General features: G+C 38.7%; 1 protein-coding gene across 1 annotated transcript in view; it reads left to right on the forward strand.

Annotated features, from left to right (window-relative positions):
- ALPK1 (alpha-kinase 1) overlaps positions 1-18,335 on the forward strand; it is a 94,352-nt gene extending 76,017 nt beyond the window's left edge. Inside the window, exons 9-13 of the mRNA XM_006872256.1 lie at positions 489-2,649; positions 8,617-8,770; positions 11,970-12,132; positions 14,669-14,855; positions 18,136-18,335. Of these exons, the coding sequence (XP_006872318.1) occupies positions 489-2,649; positions 8,617-8,770; positions 11,970-12,132; positions 14,669-14,855; positions 18,136-18,335 (2,865 nt within the window). The remainder of the gene's footprint in view (positions 1-488; positions 2,650-8,616; positions 8,771-11,969; positions 12,133-14,668; positions 14,856-18,135) is intronic.
- The last annotated feature ends 1,326 nt before the right edge of the window (positions 18,336-19,661 follow it).

The raw sequence follows: 19,661 nt of genomic DNA on the forward strand, positions 1-19,661 counted from the left end.
TCTCTCATGTGGTTCAGATGCACAGATTTGGAAAATAGTACTATAGAGTTTTGATTAATAGTAAATAAATGGTGTGCTTATATATAGTAACCAAATTTGCATAAAGACACATACAATGACCATGTCCACTTCTGTGCATAGTCTCAATTAGCAACAACAACAAATTTATTATCTTTTATCAAAACATATCAGGGCTACGAGAAGATGGTAGCTAACATGAATTTCTTATTCCTTCATGGAATAAGAAACACGAACATCCTGGCCCCTTCTCCTGATTCACCAAAACAACCTTAGTTTCTTAATTCAATCCTTCTTTAATGGAAATTCTTAATTAAACATTGATAGTGCATTTTGCTCAACATACCCATGGGACATACTAATTTTTCTTTATTATCTCTAACGACTGTCCTCTAGAAATGAAAAAAAAATTTTTTTTCTTGATTCACTTCCACTTTCCAACTCAATGTCTGATTTTGTATTTTCCTCAGAATATCCGTGGCACGTGCTTACTGTCTTATAGTAATTCTAATGACTGTCCTCCAGAAATGAAACGTGTATATCTGTATGAAGCCAAAGAGGCCTTTGAAATTGGCCTCCTTACCAAGAGAGATGGTGAACCAGTTGCTGGAAAACAGGAGCTTCATAGTTTTGTCAAAGCTGCTTTCTGTCTCACTACAGTGCATAGAAGTCTCCATGGAGAGACTGAGACAGTCCTTGCAGCCAGTCAGCTATATAGTGAAGCTATGGGAAAGTTGTACACATTCAGTACTTCATCAGGGAGTCAGGAGAGAGAAACTCAGTCTCGGGAAATTATGTCTATCATCACCAAGGTGAAGGACTATTTACAAGTTCAAAGTGTCCCAGATTTAGAGAGCATGTCATATGTTCCAGAGAATTTCAAGAGCTCCTTAGGTAATCTCACTTTGCATGAGCAAGTAGATTTCCAAAAGATCCTTGAAACATATTCACAACACCATACTTCAGTATGTGAAGTATTTGAAAGCGCTTGTAAGAGCAGAAAAAATAAACCAAAAGATACAGGAGTCTGTATCACTGCTCTAAAAACAGAAACAGAAAATACAGATACTGTGAGTACGACTGAAGAAAAGCCTCCTTTTCAAAAAGGGATAATAAGAATGTCTTCCTCGCAAATGGTCAGGAATGGTAAAGAGAATCTCAGGAGTAGAGGAAGGGAAAAGTGGATCTATTCTGCTGCATTTCGAAATTCCGTGGATAAAGATATGGAGACAGAGACTGAGCCACCAGACTGCAGCAGTGGCAGGAGAGCTGTTTTGAACACATCTCTGAATAACAGTCAGAGTTCCAGCTCTTGGAGCACATCTCTGAATGACAGTCAGAGTTCCACTTCTTGGAGCAAGTTATCAGGGCTTAGTTCTTCTGCAAGCTGGGAAGAAGTACATTATAATTATGCTGATGATCGGTCAGATGGAAAAGAGTCTAACAAAGACTATCATGTGGACACTCAGTGTTCTACCGCCCTATCTGAAGAGCAAGGAGACAATGGGGAAAACAATGCTGAACATTCATCGTCTTCAGATATTCATGATCTCTCTCTCCAGGTGTCCAAAGATGGCAATGTAGAGTCTACTCAACTACACAAGCACAGGCCCTTGACAATCTTCTCTCCTCCTCATAATAAAATAGGTACCTTCTTGGTCTCTGGTACAGAGCCATTAAAAGAAATTCCAGAAGCTATCCAGGAAATCCAAAATACAGGTCCTAGAATTGCTTCTACTCAATTCAGACCTTCAAATGGTTCTAATTCTGACTCGTATTCTGATTCTGGCAGAATTAAGAACATGACCACTTATCCACTGGTTCATGTAGAGAAAACCTTTGAAAAAATTGCAGAAACTAACTACAATGCGGAAGACAGGCATGAGGAAGAGAAAAAAGAAGAAATTTATAACAGAAGCACAGGACCTATATTTAAAAATAGTCCCTTCTGGGTTGACCCAGAAGGTGAAACAGCAGAGAGTACAGATAATGTGCCCTCAGACTGTCCTGTAGTCATCGATGATTCTCAGAGCAACGGTTCCATGTCAGCAGGTAACTCTTTCACTCGTTGGCCAAGCCAAAATCATGACCTAGAAAATGGTGGTGGCTCAACCAAAGAACAAGACATCGACCCTGATGCCCCTACAATGGATGAGGAAGACCAACAGCTTGACAGCACAGATGTTCACTCCATAAGTAGACATGGTTCTCACAGATTGTGTGCTCTGAGGCCATCTCTTGATCAGGGAGCTAAGATTCTCAATTCCTCTCTAAGCAGAAGCATTTCTTTCCCTGACCCTAACCAGGACTGCACTACCACAGAGGAAGGAAATGAACCTGGAAACATGCTAAACTATAGCCAAAACTCCAGTTCATCCTCCATGTGGTGGTCTAGATCATCTATGTTTTCCAGTGGTTCTTCTGAGGGGGAGAGCCAGTGGTCCGTCTTGAATTCCAGTGGAAGTTCTTTTATTTCACTACCTGGAAAGACAAGGCAAGGGATCCTTGGGGCTCGGAACCTGGAGCCTGATGACTTTGAAAAACTCTTGGCAGGAGTGAGGCATGATTGGTTATTTCAGAGGCTGGAGAATACAGGAGTTTTTAAGTCCAGTCAACTCCACCGAGCTCACAGTAAGTACAGTCTTCTCAGCGGGTATGGTTTCAGGAAGGGGCCTTGGGTGTTGCTGTAAAATAAGCTCTGAAATGCTAATTGCAAGGTCAGGGATTCAAACCTACCTGTTGCTCCTTAAAAACCCTATACAAGGTTGCTGTGTATCAAACTGACTGGACAGCACCTAACAACAAAAACCTCAGGAAGCATCTAAGTTTGGGGTCCTCTAATAAAGTGTGTTGAGATCCTGGTGTGTCTTTGTATGATAAGCACTGGACTACTAACTGCAAGATTGGCCATTCAAACTCACCAGTTTTCCTTGAAAACATACAGGGTCTCTATGAGTCGGAATAGACTTGACAATAACAATAACTGATTTTTAGAAGCCCTGGTTGTCCAGTGGTTAAAAACTCAGCTGCTAACTACTCCTGGTATGGTGCTGTAGGATCAGCAGCTGCTCCTCAGAAACTCTGTACAGTGTCACTGTAAATTGGAACTAACTTGATGGCACTTAACATAAACAAGCTAACCAAAAGGTTAGGGTTTGAAGTCATCAGCCACTCCTATCTGCTGTTCCATAGGATACAGATGTGGCAAACTGTTTCTGAAAAGACTATAGCCTTGTAAACCCTATGGGGCAGTTCTACGCTGTCCTGTAGTGTCACTATGAGTCAGAATTGACTCGACAGTAGCAAGTGTGGGAAAAACTTGTTTTGTACATCACATGGTCCCTGTTATACTTTGGGAGTATACGTGTGTGTGTGTGTGTGTGTGTGTGTGTTGTTGAGTGCTGTCAAGTTGGTTCCAACTCATAGTGATGCTGTACAGAGTTTCTAAGGTTTTTTCAATCTTTGTGGGAGCAGAAAGCTCATCTTTCTCTCATGGAGAGGCTGGCAGGCTCAAATCACAGAACTTTCAGTTCTCACACAAGTGCTTTAATCATACGGAGCCTCCGTGCATGTACGTACACACACACACATAGTGATGTATGCAGTGGAGTTGATTCTGACTCATGGTGAGCCTATATTCTGAGGGTATAAATCTTTATGGGAGCAGAAAGCCTCATCTTTCTTCCACAGAATGACTGGTAGTTTCCAGCTACTGACCTTTAGGTTAGCAGCCCATCTCATAACCACTACGTTGCCAGAGCACAATATATATATTTATATATATGGATATACTTTGTTGTTGTTGTTGTTAAGTGCTGTTGAATTGCTTCCGACTCATACTGACCCTGTATAGGCTTTCCAAGGAGAATCTGGTGGGTTTGAACTACTGACCTTGTGGTTCGCAATCCAGTACTGATCCACAGCATCACACCAGAAGTCCATGGATATGCTTTATGGGACTCCCTCACATTTTATATGTTGGGCCCTAAGAGTTACAAAGAACAGAAATTCATCCAGGTTACCTCACATCATGATGGTAAGAGAGATGGGGATCTTAGCAGACTCAGGAAGAGATATCATTCAAGGTGTAAAGCAGCTTTGAATTGTAATTGGATGACAGTTTGGATATGTATCATCCATTCAACATCTATCATGGCTTTTGATTCTCATGACCAACTAGCTGAATTCTCTATTTTCCCCCATTCATGTTTTAGGGGAACAGAGTTTGATGTAATTCTTGAGTCCCGCAGATATTTTGATAGCTGCACACCTAAGAGATTTTCTTATCAGCTGATGGATTGGTCAAGTCCCCACTCTATTTGTAATCAGCAGCTACTGTTTGCTTAAGAAACAGTTCAAGTTTACTTCCTGAACCTGGGCTGGAGCAGTCCCAAGGTGATGTGTCCAATACAATTTAGAATTTGTGGAGCAGCTGGGAGGAAACAGAAGGTTCCTCACTTAGCCCAGAGGTCTGTATCTTGCCCTTCCAAGACACAGAAGAATTATTTGAATAAGAAAAAACACTCTATTGCAAAGTGCATTTCAGAAGAAGCTAAGTATATAGATTGCTAAAAACTGGATGCTACAGCAGTAGTTCTCAACCCTGGCACCACATGAGTGTCTCTTGAGAAACTTTTTAAAGCTTCCAGTACCTCCCTCTCTCCCAGCTCCCCAGAGATTCCAATTTAATGACTATAGAGTGTGGAGCCAGGCACTAATATTTTTAAGAGCTCCCAGTAATTCCATATGAATTCATGGTTGAGAATTTCTGCTTCAAAAGATTCCAATATTATGCCTGCCACCTTGAGCCAGACTACATACAGATAGGTTGCTACCAAAAGAAGCAAATGTTTTAGTAAGTGGAGTCCCTACTTACCACAAGATTTTGAAATTTATTTACTAAAGTTATATAATTGTTTTATTGTTATGTCTGTGTGTGAAATTCTGGGAGAAAAACCACACTAGAGGAATCAAAGTTGCAGAAGCAGTATGTTTTTAAAGTTATGCATTTTGACCTTTATTCTTGTCTCAGTGCACTACTTTTCTGATGTGTATGTAAACAGCTCACCTTCCATTCCCGTCTCCAGTTTTTCTGATTGCTTTCTGTACACATACTACACCCCCACATCCCCACGTCACTATCTTCCTTTCTTCTGCTGAAGTCCTGAGAGTCTACCTTATTTTAAGTATTTTCTCTCCTCGGTCTCTCATTCATTCATACACTATCATTACTTAGACACAGAAGGAATTTGTTCATTTAATTTTACCATGGATACCAAGAAGCTTTTTCTCCTCAAAGAGATTCTCTTTCCTTTTTTTAAGTTTTTATTGTGAATTGAATGATAGTTTACATGAGAGAAAATGGGTTTACCTTCATCCTATCATATTTCATTTCGTTGCAATGATTACAATTTTATTCATGCATCATCATTCAACAGTATTTTCTTCCATTCCCTCTGGGTTTTGTTGTTGTTGCTGTTGTTGTGTTTTTTTGCTGTTGTTGTTTGTTTTTTATGTACAAAAAACACTCAGGAATATATAATCACTTAAACAACCAAGGGAACATTCTGCAAGCCTGCTTCCTGGCCCCCAGCACGCAATCTTTCTCTTTCCATGAGTCTAGAGTACTCAGCTGCTCTATGTCTCCATGTCATCACCTTTGCCTTAATCTCTGGTGTCGCTGCTTCTCTGGTTAGATTCCTACATTCAGCTCATGCTCTTCTCCCTTGATGTTCCTAGGGTCCTCTGTTCCTGGAATGTAAGATTAACTACTCCCCCCTTTTTGTTACAAAACTTCTACCTCTACAGTTGTGATAATTGGAATTAGTCATGATAACAATTACTCACTATTGAACCATAATAATCGTATCCCCATCTCCTTTCACCAAACCCATCTAGACAAGATGAAAACTGTTCAGTGGGGATTCTACCTTCCCCCACACACTCTGAAACTAAACTCCCTCTGGAAAACGTGTAAGTCAGTCACTTCATGCCTTTATTGCCCCTCCCCGCCACACACACACACATTTTAGGTAGCCAATGTCTAAATTGTCTTTCCCTATCAACCCTGTGTACAGAGGGATTAGGAATGATCCTTGATATGAAGATTCCTTCCTTCCCAGTTGGTATTTTAAACTACTACATCCATAGTATAGGCCAAGTTCATCAAATTGTAGCAATTTATACTTGCTTCCTTTATCAAAATGTTTTACCTTCCTCTCATCGAGTTCTGATCATCAAGCCATCAAACCTAGGTCAAATGGGTACTATCTGCAAATTTGCACATTTCTGTGTGTCTCCTCTCACTTCACATCAGTTGGATGCTTCACTCACAGCTCTGGCCCTCCGTGGCTATTTCCTTGTCCATGGGCCCAGGAGTCCCCATGTCTCACCGTACTTCAGACCAACCAGCTTTTCCTTGTCTCTCTCTCATCTCCAGGTTGGTGGAAGTCTATGGAACATGTTCAAACTCAGCCCGTATCTTCATTGCTGCCTTTCCCCCGCTTCCACTCAGCAGTAGACCAATGTGGTAACCAGCAAACTTACATATCTTCTCATATACTCCCTTTGAGTTTGGAGGAGGGTGGGGGAGGGGGAGTTGTCCTGAAGGGACTTGATTGCTTGCCTTGATGGCTTCCTGGAGAAGCTTATTCTTGTAGTAGCCAATCAGACTGCTGTTGTTTGTTTTTGCTTTTTCCTGCTGGTCTTTCTTTCAGCAAGTATCTTCTGTTCCTCTAGCTGCTCCAGGATGGTCTGCTTGTCCTTTCAAGTGGGAATGTCCCACGTCAGAAGGTTCTGGATGGGAATTCTACCTAAGGTCTTTTACACTACAAAGGCTCCTCAAGAAGCCTATTTCACTGGGCAAGTTGTAGAACCCCTTTTAGATATTCCAATGAGTTATAGGCTGAAGACGGGCTTACAAGTTTTCTATAATTGTGTTTCCCGATATTCCTTTCTATCCCACTAAAGTGTCTATTTTACAATAGTAGGCAAGGAAAACCAATATTCATAAGACAATCAAGAATCTTAACATTATTTCTCTTCTTTTACTCATTCAGAATATGCCTCAATCCCTGTATCACATAGCCCTGTTATTCCAAGGTCGAGCATACATCACTATTTACCTCTGTCCCATTTATCCCATACAAACCTAAGTATTCTCCTATCTACCTTGTTCTTCCATCCCTATCCCCTTTATTGTGTATTGCCCTCCCCAACACCCAAAGTATGTGTCTATCCCCTCCCCTGTGCTCTAAAACCAACAAAGAATTTTTTTTTTTTTCCTTTTAGTATGGGTATCTTTTCTTAAGCTGCTACAATAATGGTCTTATACAATATTTGTCCTTTTGTGACTGACTGATTTCACTCAGCATAATATCCTCAAGGTTCATTCATGTTATGTGGTAGTTTGCAGCTTCCTTGTTATTCTTCAAGGTAGCATAATATTCCATTGTGTGTATGTACCAAAGTTTGTTTAAAGAGGCTATCTTGCTTGTTGTTGTTGCTGTTAAATGCCGTTGAGTTGATACCAACTCATAGCAATCTTGTATAGGGTTTCCGAGGAGCAGCTGGTGGGTTTGAACTGCCAACCTTATTGTCTGCAGTCCAATGTTAGTCCCACAGTGCCACACCAGGACTTTCCTGTAATGAAGGCTGTCTCTAATTCTTCCCTTTTTATCATCTCCTTGTTCAATTATGTTTACATCATTGTATAGGAGCTACATGCATTACTTAAATAACTCAATTAAGAGTTATTTTAATGTGCAATCTAGGATCCCTGGTGTGGCCAGGATATTTTGGATAAAATTATTCTGTTTATCTCAATTTTTTTAAGTCTATTTGATCTGAAACAGGTAGCAACCTCTACTATAGTGAAACCTATGAGTGCTGACACTCAACAGGCTGCCATGTTTTTCCAGGTCTCTCAAGTTTCCCACCTTTGATAGGGTATATTCTTGGAGTCCTGGTGTGACGCTATAGGATAAGCACTGAACTATTAACCACAAGGTTGATGGTTCAAATCTATCAACTGCTCCTCAGAAGTCCTATACAGAGTCACTATGAGTCAGAACCAACTTGACAACACTTAACAACTGAAGTTTTCCACCTCTGATAGAGTGCATTCTTGACATTTTTTTATCACTCATTTTAGTTGAAAATATTTGAGTTTTCTTTCTCTGACAAATTTCCACCTTACACAGTTCTGGCTGTCACAAGTTTTGCTATATTTTTAGTTCTCATATAATTAGAAAAGATATGAGCATATTTTACTTATTCCAAAGATGAATGTTGAGATTTTGCTGTTCTCTAAAGCTTTTATAGTCTGTTACTTTCATACAGAAATTCTGGTCTTATCTGAATTCTGGCCATAACAAATGAAAGCCTATTCTTCATTGTAATTTATAAAGTTTTACCTTTTTATTGTATGCTTACTTACCTTGTGTTAGTCATCAGAAGTGGCTGGAATTTGAGAAAATGTGTAAAGACAATGAATCTTTTAGATGAGATTATTTAGGACCTGTACCACTTAAATGTTACTCATAATCTCTTAACATCCTTTTTAAAATTAGATGCATTTTCATCATTTTATTTTTCTAGATGCTCTTTTGTTAAAATATTCCAAGAAATCTGAATTGTGGACAGCCCAGGAAACCGCTGTGTATTTTGGGGACTACTTGAATGTGAAAAAGAAAGGAAAACAAAGGAAGGCTTTTTGGGTTCATTATCTTCATCAGGAAGAAATTCTGGGAAGGTATTGTTTGAAATTATCCATACCACTATGTAAAAATGGGATAATTTTGCCCTTCTGCAAACTAATCATTCATGAACTTCTAAAAGGACTGAAAATCATAGCTAAAATATGTCTTCAGATTTGCTTTCCTCCTCCTCATTAATTGATAAAGTATTAAAACAGTTACCATGTATTGATGACCCATGCTATATTAACTATTGTACTGGATCCTTTATATACATCATTTCTAATGCATCAAGGAAACATTATTAACCCCACTGTACAGCTTTTTTTAAGTCATTTCTGGCCATGTGTCAGGACAAAGATCCATAAGCACTCTCACTAAAAATGTTTCCAAAAAGTTAGTTAAATAATGAAAGCCATGGTGGTGGTGGCGATGTGCTGTAGAGTTGGTTCTGACTCATAGCCACCCTGTATAAGGTTCCCAAGACTGAAAATCCTCATCTTTCTCCCACAGTGCGTTTGGTAGATTTGAACTGCTGATCTTGTGGTTAGCAGCCCACCTTGTAAGCTACTACACTATATTCTGAAAAAAATGAGTGAGCCTGAAATAAAGGACAGAAAAATATCCTGAGTTTTAGATAAAGCCTGTCTAGGGGTGTGGGCAATTACTGAAGCTTTTAGACACCCTCCAGAGATGTCTGGGGCAGGGATGTGGGCAGCTGGTGATAAAACGCACATATGAAATAGAATGAGTTTTGAGACCATCCACATAAAGCGCAGACCCAAGAATGGCTACATTCTGAAAGAAAGAGTTATCTTTAAAAATCCTACCACAATGTGGTAAATGTCTGGAAATTTTTGTTTGTTCTTATTTCTTGGTGAAATGCCACCTAAAAAATAGTCACCCTGGTGACTCTCATTGGGGTTGAGGTCTAATTTTATAATATTTGTACAGTTTAAAAGATGTTTACATCAAAACTTTAATTCAAAATTGGCCCTGCTATTTTCCCAAAACAAAATAACATTTCAAAAAAAAAAAAAAAAAAGAGAGAGAGAGAGAAATAGAAAGAAACTGGATGTTCTTTAAGCAGTAAAAACACATTGTAATTTGTAGTTTTCTCAAAAAGGTCGTTGACAATAGAAAACACACGAATGCATGTACTGTGTGTCAAGCACTGATTTGTGTAATTTATATATCAATTCAACTAAGTCTTCAAAACCCTATCAAGTACTATATCTCCATTTTAAAGAAGGGGAAAATGAGGCACAAGACTTTTAAGAAATTTGCCCCAAATCACACAGTGGAATAGGATAGAAGGATATAAGGAAATTTAAAAAAGAAGAAGAAGAGACATGGAGGATGGAGTCAGACAATTCAACACACATTTGATCAGTAGAAAGTAACAGCAAACAGAAAAGAGCAAATATTTAAATAAACAAGTTCTGAATTTTTTCCAATTTACCATAAACATTAATTCTCTAATATGGGAGTCATAATGAATCCAAAATAATATAAAAAGAGAAGAGGAAAGATAAAAGGAAAGTAAGTATATATATACTAACATAACAGTTGTGAGGATGCCACAGGACTATGACTCGATGGCACCTAACAACAACAAAGATACATTATAGCCAAATTCCAGAATACCAAGGATGAAGGAGCAATCTTTAAAGAAGTCAAAGATAAAAGACATATTACATACATAGAAATACCAGTTAGGCATACATCTAATTTCTCAGTCAAAACAATGGAATGCAGAAAACAATCAACTCTCTTTCATAGAGAAAAGTAAGATAAAGCCATTGTAGGTTAAAAGAAAGAAGAAAAAAAAAAAAAAGAGGATAGTTTACCAGTAACAAATCTTTACTTAAAAAATGATCTCAGAAAAATTGGATGAAATGTAAGAAGAATGGGCTTCTGCTCCCAGATTGATGATTCTGCACCCAACTGGAGTGCCTCTGGTTCAGCATCAGCACCTTCAGGGTTTGCTTCTCATGCACACCTGTGGCCTTACAGACTGAAAGCAAATTTCTGAATTGGTATCTGCAGACCAGAGGTCTCCCAGGAGCAGAACTGACAGGAGTAGTGGCAGACTATCTCTATATGACAACTGATCCTCTGGAGGCTACTCTTTGCTGCCCTGTAGGTTCCTCCTTTGTGGCCTCTACTGAGTTTCAGCCATCTCAATGGCCAGAACTGCAGCCTCCTGGGATTCTGTTATCATATTGGATTCAGAAATCTCTGGAGAGGATTTATCTTAATTGAGGATTTAACATCTAAAGTTACTAGCAAATTCACACCAGTTCATAGCAAGAATAAACTACAGTTAATCACTTACTACCTTGTATCTTAAGGACCTCTGGTAGTGTAGTGGTTACGAGTCGTGCTGCTAACCTCAAGGTCAGTGGTTCTAAACCACCAACTGCTCCGTGGGAGAAAGATGAGGTTTTCTGCTTCCATAAAGATTTATAGCCTCGGAAACCCTGTACAGGGTTGCTATGAGTCGGAACCGACTCCACAGCACATATCCACCACCATCACCTTGTATCTTCTCTCCCCAACTATGTCATAAACCCTTAAAGGATACAATTTGTGTCTCATGCTTTCATCAGAAAAGACTAGCTCAGTGTGTGCATAGGTAGGTGTTGATGACAAATAAGTACTTGAAGTATAAATAGTCAAATGAAGAGGTAGAGGGAAGGCTCAGATTGGCTAATTGACCTTGGTCAGACCAGACTGCAGTTAGTGAAAGATCTGGCTCCAGAGTCCAGGTGCTTTCTGGTTGTATGCTAATTCTTCTTAGCTTCCAAAACACTCTGGTGAACTGCTACATTAAGTGAACACGTTTCTGTAATAATCAATATCTTTCTGAGTCAGCTAGAATTAACTGTGTTCTATTGCTCACCAGAAGGAGTCTGGTAGCATAGTAGTAACGAGTCAGGCTGCCAACCACAAGGTCAGCAGTTCAAAACTACCAGAGGCTCCACGGAAACAGATGAGGCATTCTGCTTCCATAAAGATTTACAGCCTCGGAAACCATGTGCAGGGTCACTATGTATCGGAACTGACTCCATGGTACTTAACAACAACAACAGTGCTCACCAGCCACTTACAAAGTTATGTGATCACCAGATGAGTCAACATAATTAATACTGTCCAACTCAGAGAAAGAGTAAAATTTGCCAAGCACTTTTGCCTACCTTTTTTGATCTCCTCACTCTTCCTCTACGGTAAGTAAAATTTCTCCATTCATAGGTATGTTGGGAAAGAGTACAAGGATCAGAAGGGACTCTGGCACCACTTCATTGATGTGGAGCGGCAGATGACTGCACAGTACTATGTGACAGAATTTAATAAGAGACTCTATGAACAAAAGATTCCAACACAGATATTCTACATTCCAGCTACAATATTACTGGTAAGATTAAGAAAACTCTTTAAACAGACCTATGCATATACATGAGTTTAGATTTCTATTATCAGCTTGTTCATCTCCACCTCATTCTGTTAAAATTCAATAAACTCACGTTACCTGAGTCCTTTATCTATTTTATCTGCTTCAGCTACCTAGACAGGTGCAAGAAATAAGGCCTCCTGCAACAATGAATCCATCATTTTGGGATCTTCCAATTCATACTTAAGCATCCATTGATCCTGGGTATGTGGTCCTACATGGCAAAGTTAGCTTTTTCAGTATACTTTTCTTTTGCATTGTTTCTGTGCTTTCTGAGAAAACACCAAAAAAGATTAGAGTTCGTTCAAATGATCCCATTTTATATCTGTTAGTCCTCATCCCTTGTAACCAAGTGATTACTAAACTTTCTCATAAACACTTTAGTAAGAAAAAAATTATTACCCTTTTACTTGCAAATCATTCTATTTGTTAGGAAGTTCTTTGCTTTGGCCCACATTTCTAATTCTGTGTATGGGTAACAGCTCTGCCTTCTGGGATCATTAAGATCAATGTCTGTTTCCCAAGATAAGTCTTTAAATATGTAAAGTAACCATCCCATTGAGAAGTCTTGGTGTGGTGCTGTAGGATAAGCACTGGACAGTAACCAAAAAGTCTGCAGTTTAAACCCACCTGCTGCTCCTCAGAAATCCTAAACAGGGTTCCCATGAGTAGAAACCAACTCAATGGTACTTAACACCAGCAGTAACATCCTACTGAATTTCCTCTTTTTTGAATTAAAACTATTCTGCTTCTCCAAATATGTTACATCATGAAGTTACTTACACATATGAGGATCAGAGACATCTTTAGACCTGTCTTTTATTGCTCATAATAATAATAGTGATCATCAATTTTGTCCCTTCTTTTTAGCAAGCATTGTGCCAAGCATTTTATAAATGTTTAACTCTAACTTTTGAAACAAATGACAGAAATATTTGAGCTAGTATTCCAACCCATTGTCCCAGTGTGTAATCTAGTTACATGCCCTGGCTAGCTAGCACCTAGGACAAATAACTTCGTGACCTAATTTTTAAAGTGAGCATTTTCATAAAATAATAATTTTAAGTTCTATCATATGCCACTGAATCCTGGGGTAACACTCTAGGATAAGCCATGAAATGAAAGGTCAGTGGTTCAAACTTACCAGCCACTCCTGGAAAACTCTGTATAGAGTCACTATGAGTCGGAATTGACATGAAGCACTTAACAACAACATCATATGCCACACACAATGTTAGGCACTTTACATGCATTTTCTCATAGAATCCTTTAACAATCTGATGTTGTTCTCAGGTGCCATTGAGTCCGTACTGACTCATAGCGACCCTATTCACACCAGAACGAAACACTGCCCAGTCCTGTGCCACCCTCACAATCGTTGCTATACCCGAGCCTATTGCTGCTGCCACTGTGCCAATCCATCTCAATGGGGGTCTTCCTCTTTTTCTCCCACCCTCCACTTTACCAAACATGATATCCTTCTCCAGGGACTGGTCCCTCCTGATAATATGCCCAAAGTATGATAGACAAAGTCTGGCCATCCTGGTTTCCAAGGAGCACTCTGGCTGTACTTCTTCCAACACAGATCTGTTTGTTCTTTTGGCAGTCCATCGTACTTTTAATATTTTCCTCCAACACCATAATTCAGATGCATCAATTCTGTTAGGCTCTTCCTTATCCACTGTCCAACTCTCACATGCCTATGAGATTATTGAAAATACCATGGCTTGGGTCAGGTGCACCTTAGTCCTCAAACTGACATCTTTATTCTTTAACACTTTAATAGAGGTCTTGTGCAGCTGATTTGCCTAATGCAATACGTCATTTGATTTCTTGACTGTTGCTTCCTTGAGTATTGATGGTTGATCCAAGCAAATTTGAGTCTTAAACAACTTCAATCTTTTCTTCATTGATATGGATGTTGTTTTTCTGTCCAGTGGTAAGGATTTTTGTTTCTTTACATTGAAGTGCAAAAGTACCAAAGGCTGTGGTCTTTGATCTTCATCAGTAAGTATTTTAAGTCCTCTTCCCATTCAGCAAGCAAGGTTGTATCATTTACATATTGCAGATTGTTAGTGAGTCTTCCTCCAATCCTGATGCCACATTTTCCTTCATATAATACAGCTTCTCGTATTATTTGCTCCGCATACAAATTGAATCAGTATGGTGAAAGAATACAACTCTAGCACACAACTTTCCTAATTTTAAAACATTTGGTGTACATACCTTTGTTCTGTTCGAACAACTGCCTCTCAATCTGTGTACAGGTTCCTCATGAGTACAATTAAGTGTTCTGGAATACTCATTCTCCTCAATGTTGCCTGTAGCTTGTCATGATCTACACAATTGACCCATTTTGCAATGAAGAAACGAAAATCTAGTAAAGTTAATTAACCAAGTTCTCAAGTGGCAAAGCCTAAGTTCAAACCAAGAGCTACCTAACTCCATATCCCAGGTCTTTATTATTATGTTCTGTACTCTCCCCATTTCTGTTTTTCAGATTCTAGAGGACAAGACAATAAAGGGATGTGTTAGTGTGGAACCTTATATGCTGGGAGAATTTGTAAAATTATCAAATAACACGAAAGTGGTGAAAAAAGAGTACGAAGCCACAGAATATGGATTGGCTTATGGCCATTTTTCTTATGAGTTTTCCAAATGTAGAGATGTTGTAGTTGATTTACAAGGTATGTGAATGATGGGAATTAATTTTTAATTTTCAATATGTAAATGTGAGATTGTGAGCTAGTTCTGACAAGCACGTTAATAGATTTTTCCAATGTATAGGCTGCTATTTAGAATTAAGTTCTTTGTTTTTACTATATGTAGCAATTGATTCCTGAAAAAAAATGTCTAAAGCTTTTACAAGAGTCTAAGGTATCACAAAATCACTAAGAGAATCTGACTTACATTCAGTTGGGGTTAGTCCCAGAGTCCTGGTATGGCGCTGTGGCCTAATGCATAAGACTGCAAAGCCATTTGAACTGCAAGGTGAGTAGTTCAAGCTCACCAGCTGCTCCTTGGAAACCCTATACAGGGTCACTATGGGACGGAATCAATTCAATGGTACTTAACAACAATAACAAACCCATAACACCTTTTTTCCCCATTCAATCCGAATTGAATAATGGAGGTATTTTATTATTACATTTTTGATATGCAGTGATCTTATAGCCCTTTCTTTCCCCTGTCCTTTATTCTTGTTGTGTCATGGCAGATTACATAAAGAGTCATTATGGAACAGAAAGCTGTGTGTACTTGATTCGGACTTCTTTGAACGGCTACATTAATATTTTTATTTTGTTTCCAATTTGGTGTTTTATTTAACAAAATTTTTATTGCCAATACTATATACTTCACTGGTGTGACACTGTAGGATAAGCACTGGAGTGCTAACCACAAGGCTGGCAGTTCAAACCACCAGCTGCTCTTTGGAAACCCTACATAGGGTCCTCATAAGTTGGAAAAAACTCGACAGACAGCCCTTAACAACAACAACTACCACCCCCAAGATTTTCACTATTCCGCCTGTCCATGGTATTTATAGGTAGGCTCTTGTGGTACAGTAGCTAAAGCACTTACTTAGCTGCTAACCAAAAGGTCGTAGTTGGAACCTACCAGAAGCTTTGTGGGAGACAGATGTAGCAGATGCTTCTGCAAAGATTTACGGACTTGGAAATGCTATCGGGCAGTTCTGCTCTGTCCTTTCGGGCCAGCATGAGTCAGAATCTATCTGACATTAGTGGGTTCAAGTTGCTTTTGGTCCTACTATATATTCAATAAATTTATATTGTTTATTGATCTGTCCCCCTTCAAAAGAATGTTAGCTCAATGAATACAGGGATTTTTAAAATCATTTTATTGAATATTGAGCAAAGATTTACAGAGCAGATCATCACTTTTACATTCAACAAATCATACACATCATTTCATCTCAATGATTTCAATCACATCCTCCCTATAATTTTTATTTCCATTCCACCCTCCTATCCAATGCTTCAGAAGTTTGTTCTTAGGTAGTTGCTGTCCTTTTGATCTTTAATGGTTGACCTCTCCATGGTAAGCTTACCTTCCTAGTGCTGCCCCCATTATATACCAATCTACTACTTGGCTGAAAACTGAGCCACGAAGGTGAATTTCATTCCAGACCTAGAGGGTGACCAAGCGTCACAGGTTCAGATTCCTCCAGTTTCTCTCTGACTAGAAGCCCCATCTTTTTTTATAATTTTGAGTTTCATTCCACATTTTCTCCCACTCTCTCCAGGACCTTCTAATGTAATCCCTTACAGAGCAGTTGGTAGTGGTAGCCGGGAACCATTTAGTTCTTCTGGTCTCAGAGTCATGGAGACTGATGTTCCCATGTTCCATTAGTCCATTGGATTTATTGATTGCAAGTGTCTTCAAATTTCATCACACTTCTTTCCTCCACTCAGAAAGAGGCCAATAGTTGCGCCTTAAATGGTCACCTATAAGCTTAAGATCCCAGTTGTTGTTGTTAAGTGCCACAAAGTCCATTTTGACCCATAGCAATTCTGAGTAATGCTTCCAAGGAGCAGCTGGTGAGTTGATGACTTTGTGATTCACAGTCCAGTGCTGATCCTACAGTACCACACTAGGAGTGCTGAGATCCTAGTTGTTGTTGTTGTTGTTGTTATTAAGTGCTGTCAAGTTGGTTCCAACTCATAGTAACCCAGTCTAAGGTTTCCAAGAAGCAGCTGGTGAATTTGAACTGCTGGTCTTGCAGTTCAAACTGACCTTGTGTTCCAGTGTATTATCCTCCAGTGCCACACCAGAACCCCCAGTAAGCGACTCACAAAATTAGGTTGTAGAACATTGTCTTTGTGGACTATTTTATGCCAGTTGAGCATGGTGTCTACCAAGACTATGATTCTGTGCCCCCAGGCTGAGCAATTCATCCCCTCAAGGTGTTTGATAATGTCTAAGAGGTTTTCAGAACTTTGCCTTCTCTATGCTCCACCACATTCATATCAATACTTGCAGGAAAGGTAAGTACATGTACAAATATCCTCTGTCGAACCTTTATATATTTGTGGGTGTACTCCCACTCTTCCTCTCATACCTGGTCAGTCTGTACATCTGTCCACTGAATACCAGGATTTTTGACTGACTTAGTAGCTGCTGCATCCCCAATATTTACCAATTTCTTTTTAGACTATATGCACTCAATAAATATTTATTGAATAAGTGGATGAATATATGAATTAACAATAAGGACAGTAAAGAAACTTCTAAAATATGAAAGAAATATTCAATATTGTGATTTTAATATAGTAAGTGCATTTTAAGGCACCCTGGTGACATTGTGGGTTAAGCATTGAGCTGCTAACTGTAAGGTCATTGTTTCAAACCTATCAGTCACTCTTCCAGAGAAAGATGAGGCTGTCTGTTCCTATAAAGATTTAACACGTCAGAAACCCTAAGAAGCAATTCCACTCTGACTTTTATAGTCAGAATGAACTAAATAGTTGTGTAAGTGCATTTTATCACTCCTTTTAATTCCTTGAAAATCAGTTATCTGGATGTCATATTTGACTAATATATTTACCGAATATATTCCTCTTAAACCAGTAACTGGACTTGGTGTTGTTGTTGTTGTTGTGAAGTGCTGTTGCATTGATTCTGACTCATAGTGACCCTGTATTGGGTTTCTGAGGCTGCTAATCTTTACAGAAGCAGAAAGCCTTATCTTTCTCCCATGGAGAAACTGGTGGATTTGAACCATGGGCCCTGCGGTAACAAATAACTGGACTACCTAATACCAAATCCCTTAGCATAATTTCCTTAAACATAAACCTAAGTATCAGCGAGTTCTAAAAGATCTCTTTAAGTTTATATATGTATAAACATACACACACACATATATATGTATGAGTTTGTTTGTTTTTTTTCTGAAAATTTACTGACATTTGTAGGGATTTATTACTCAGACATCTGTTTCTGTTTCAGGTTGGGTGACTGGTAATGGAAAAGGGCTCATCTATCTCACAGATCCTCAGATTCACTCTGCTGACCAGAAAGATGTCACTACAAATTTTGGAAAGAGAGGAATTTTTTATTTCTTTAATAACCAGCATATGAAATGTAATGAAATATGCCAACGCCTTTCTTTGACTAGACCTTTCATAGAGAAACTGAGTAAGGCATAGACTATGTGGATTTGATAAACTTTGGTGCTTTCTCACTCCTACCAGGCACATAGAGCATGGCACAACCTGGTCCCTCTGGGCTTGGGCAGGGCTATGTAGCTAGTTCTTGTCAATGATTTGACAAAAGGAATTGATGAGTGACACTTTCAGGCTCACACCTAATTGCTGGTGCAAGACCTTCCTTTCCTTCTGCAAGTCTCTTTCTGTCTAACACAATTACTAGGATTCTTCAGGAGAGAGCTACTCGTCAATCTAAGTCCTGTGATCAGAGAAACTTAGACAAGAACCCCAACTGCCTACAATGAAACACACCATACCTGAAAAATAAACCTCTTATTTAAGCCATTGGGATTCATGAACTTTTTATCACTATTAAAACTGGTACTTTTTGTCTTTTCTTAATTAATTTAAGAGTTTTTTGTACATATGTTAAAATTCAGGTCTTTATTTGTGATATGAATTGCAAATTTTCTCACAGTTGTATATAAACATTTTTCAAGGGAGAATTAATTATTTTTGGTTTTTGTGTATAGTTAAATTTATCAGTCTAATTTTATGGCCTTTTTGGTCATATGTCGTATTTGAATCTTCTCTAATCTGAGTTTTTGCTTTTTAATTCTCCATATCCCCTCCTATTTTGTTTACAGTTATGAAAGATATAATAGAAAAAAAAATTGTATTTTTCAGATGTCTTTAGCGTAGTGGTTATGAGTTGGGCTGCCAACCTCAAGGTCAGCAATTCAAAACTACCAGCAGTTCCATGGGAGAAAGATGAGGCATTCTACTCCCATAAAGATCTAAAGCCTTGGAAAACCTGTGCAGGGTCACTATGAGTCAGAACCGACTCCACGGTGCTTAACAACAACCCACTTTTTGCCCTATTTATTGAATTAGCCATTTTTCCCATTGATATTTCATATATTAAATTGTTGCAATGATTTATTGATTTTCTAATTTATTCCATTCTTTCATTGGTCTATTTATGAAATTAAAGTATCATAATGTTTTTATTACTGAACATCCATATGTTTCAGTATTTGGGAGTGCTAGTTTTCCCTTGTTACATTTCTTTTCCAGTGCTTAAAAATGCATAAATATTTTTAAATAACCCTATCTTATTTCCCATCCACTTTTTTTTTAAATCCAGTTATTACTACTGGAGTCATGTTAAAGTAACTCTGAGTGTATTAGGCTGGGTTCTCGAGAGAAGCAAAACTAGTGCTACTTTATATGTATATATATAGAGAGAGAGCCCTGGTGTGTTGCTGCAGGATAATGCACTGGACTGCAAGGTCAGTTTGTGCAACAAGGTTGGTGGTTCAAATC

Source organism: Chrysochloris asiatica, unplaced genomic scaffold (genome assembly GCF_000296735.1).
Source record: "Chrysochloris asiatica unplaced genomic scaffold, ChrAsi1.0 scaffold00188, whole genome shotgun sequence".
Taxonomy (NCBI): Eukaryota; Metazoa; Chordata; class Mammalia; order Afrosoricida; family Chrysochloridae; genus Chrysochloris; species Chrysochloris asiatica.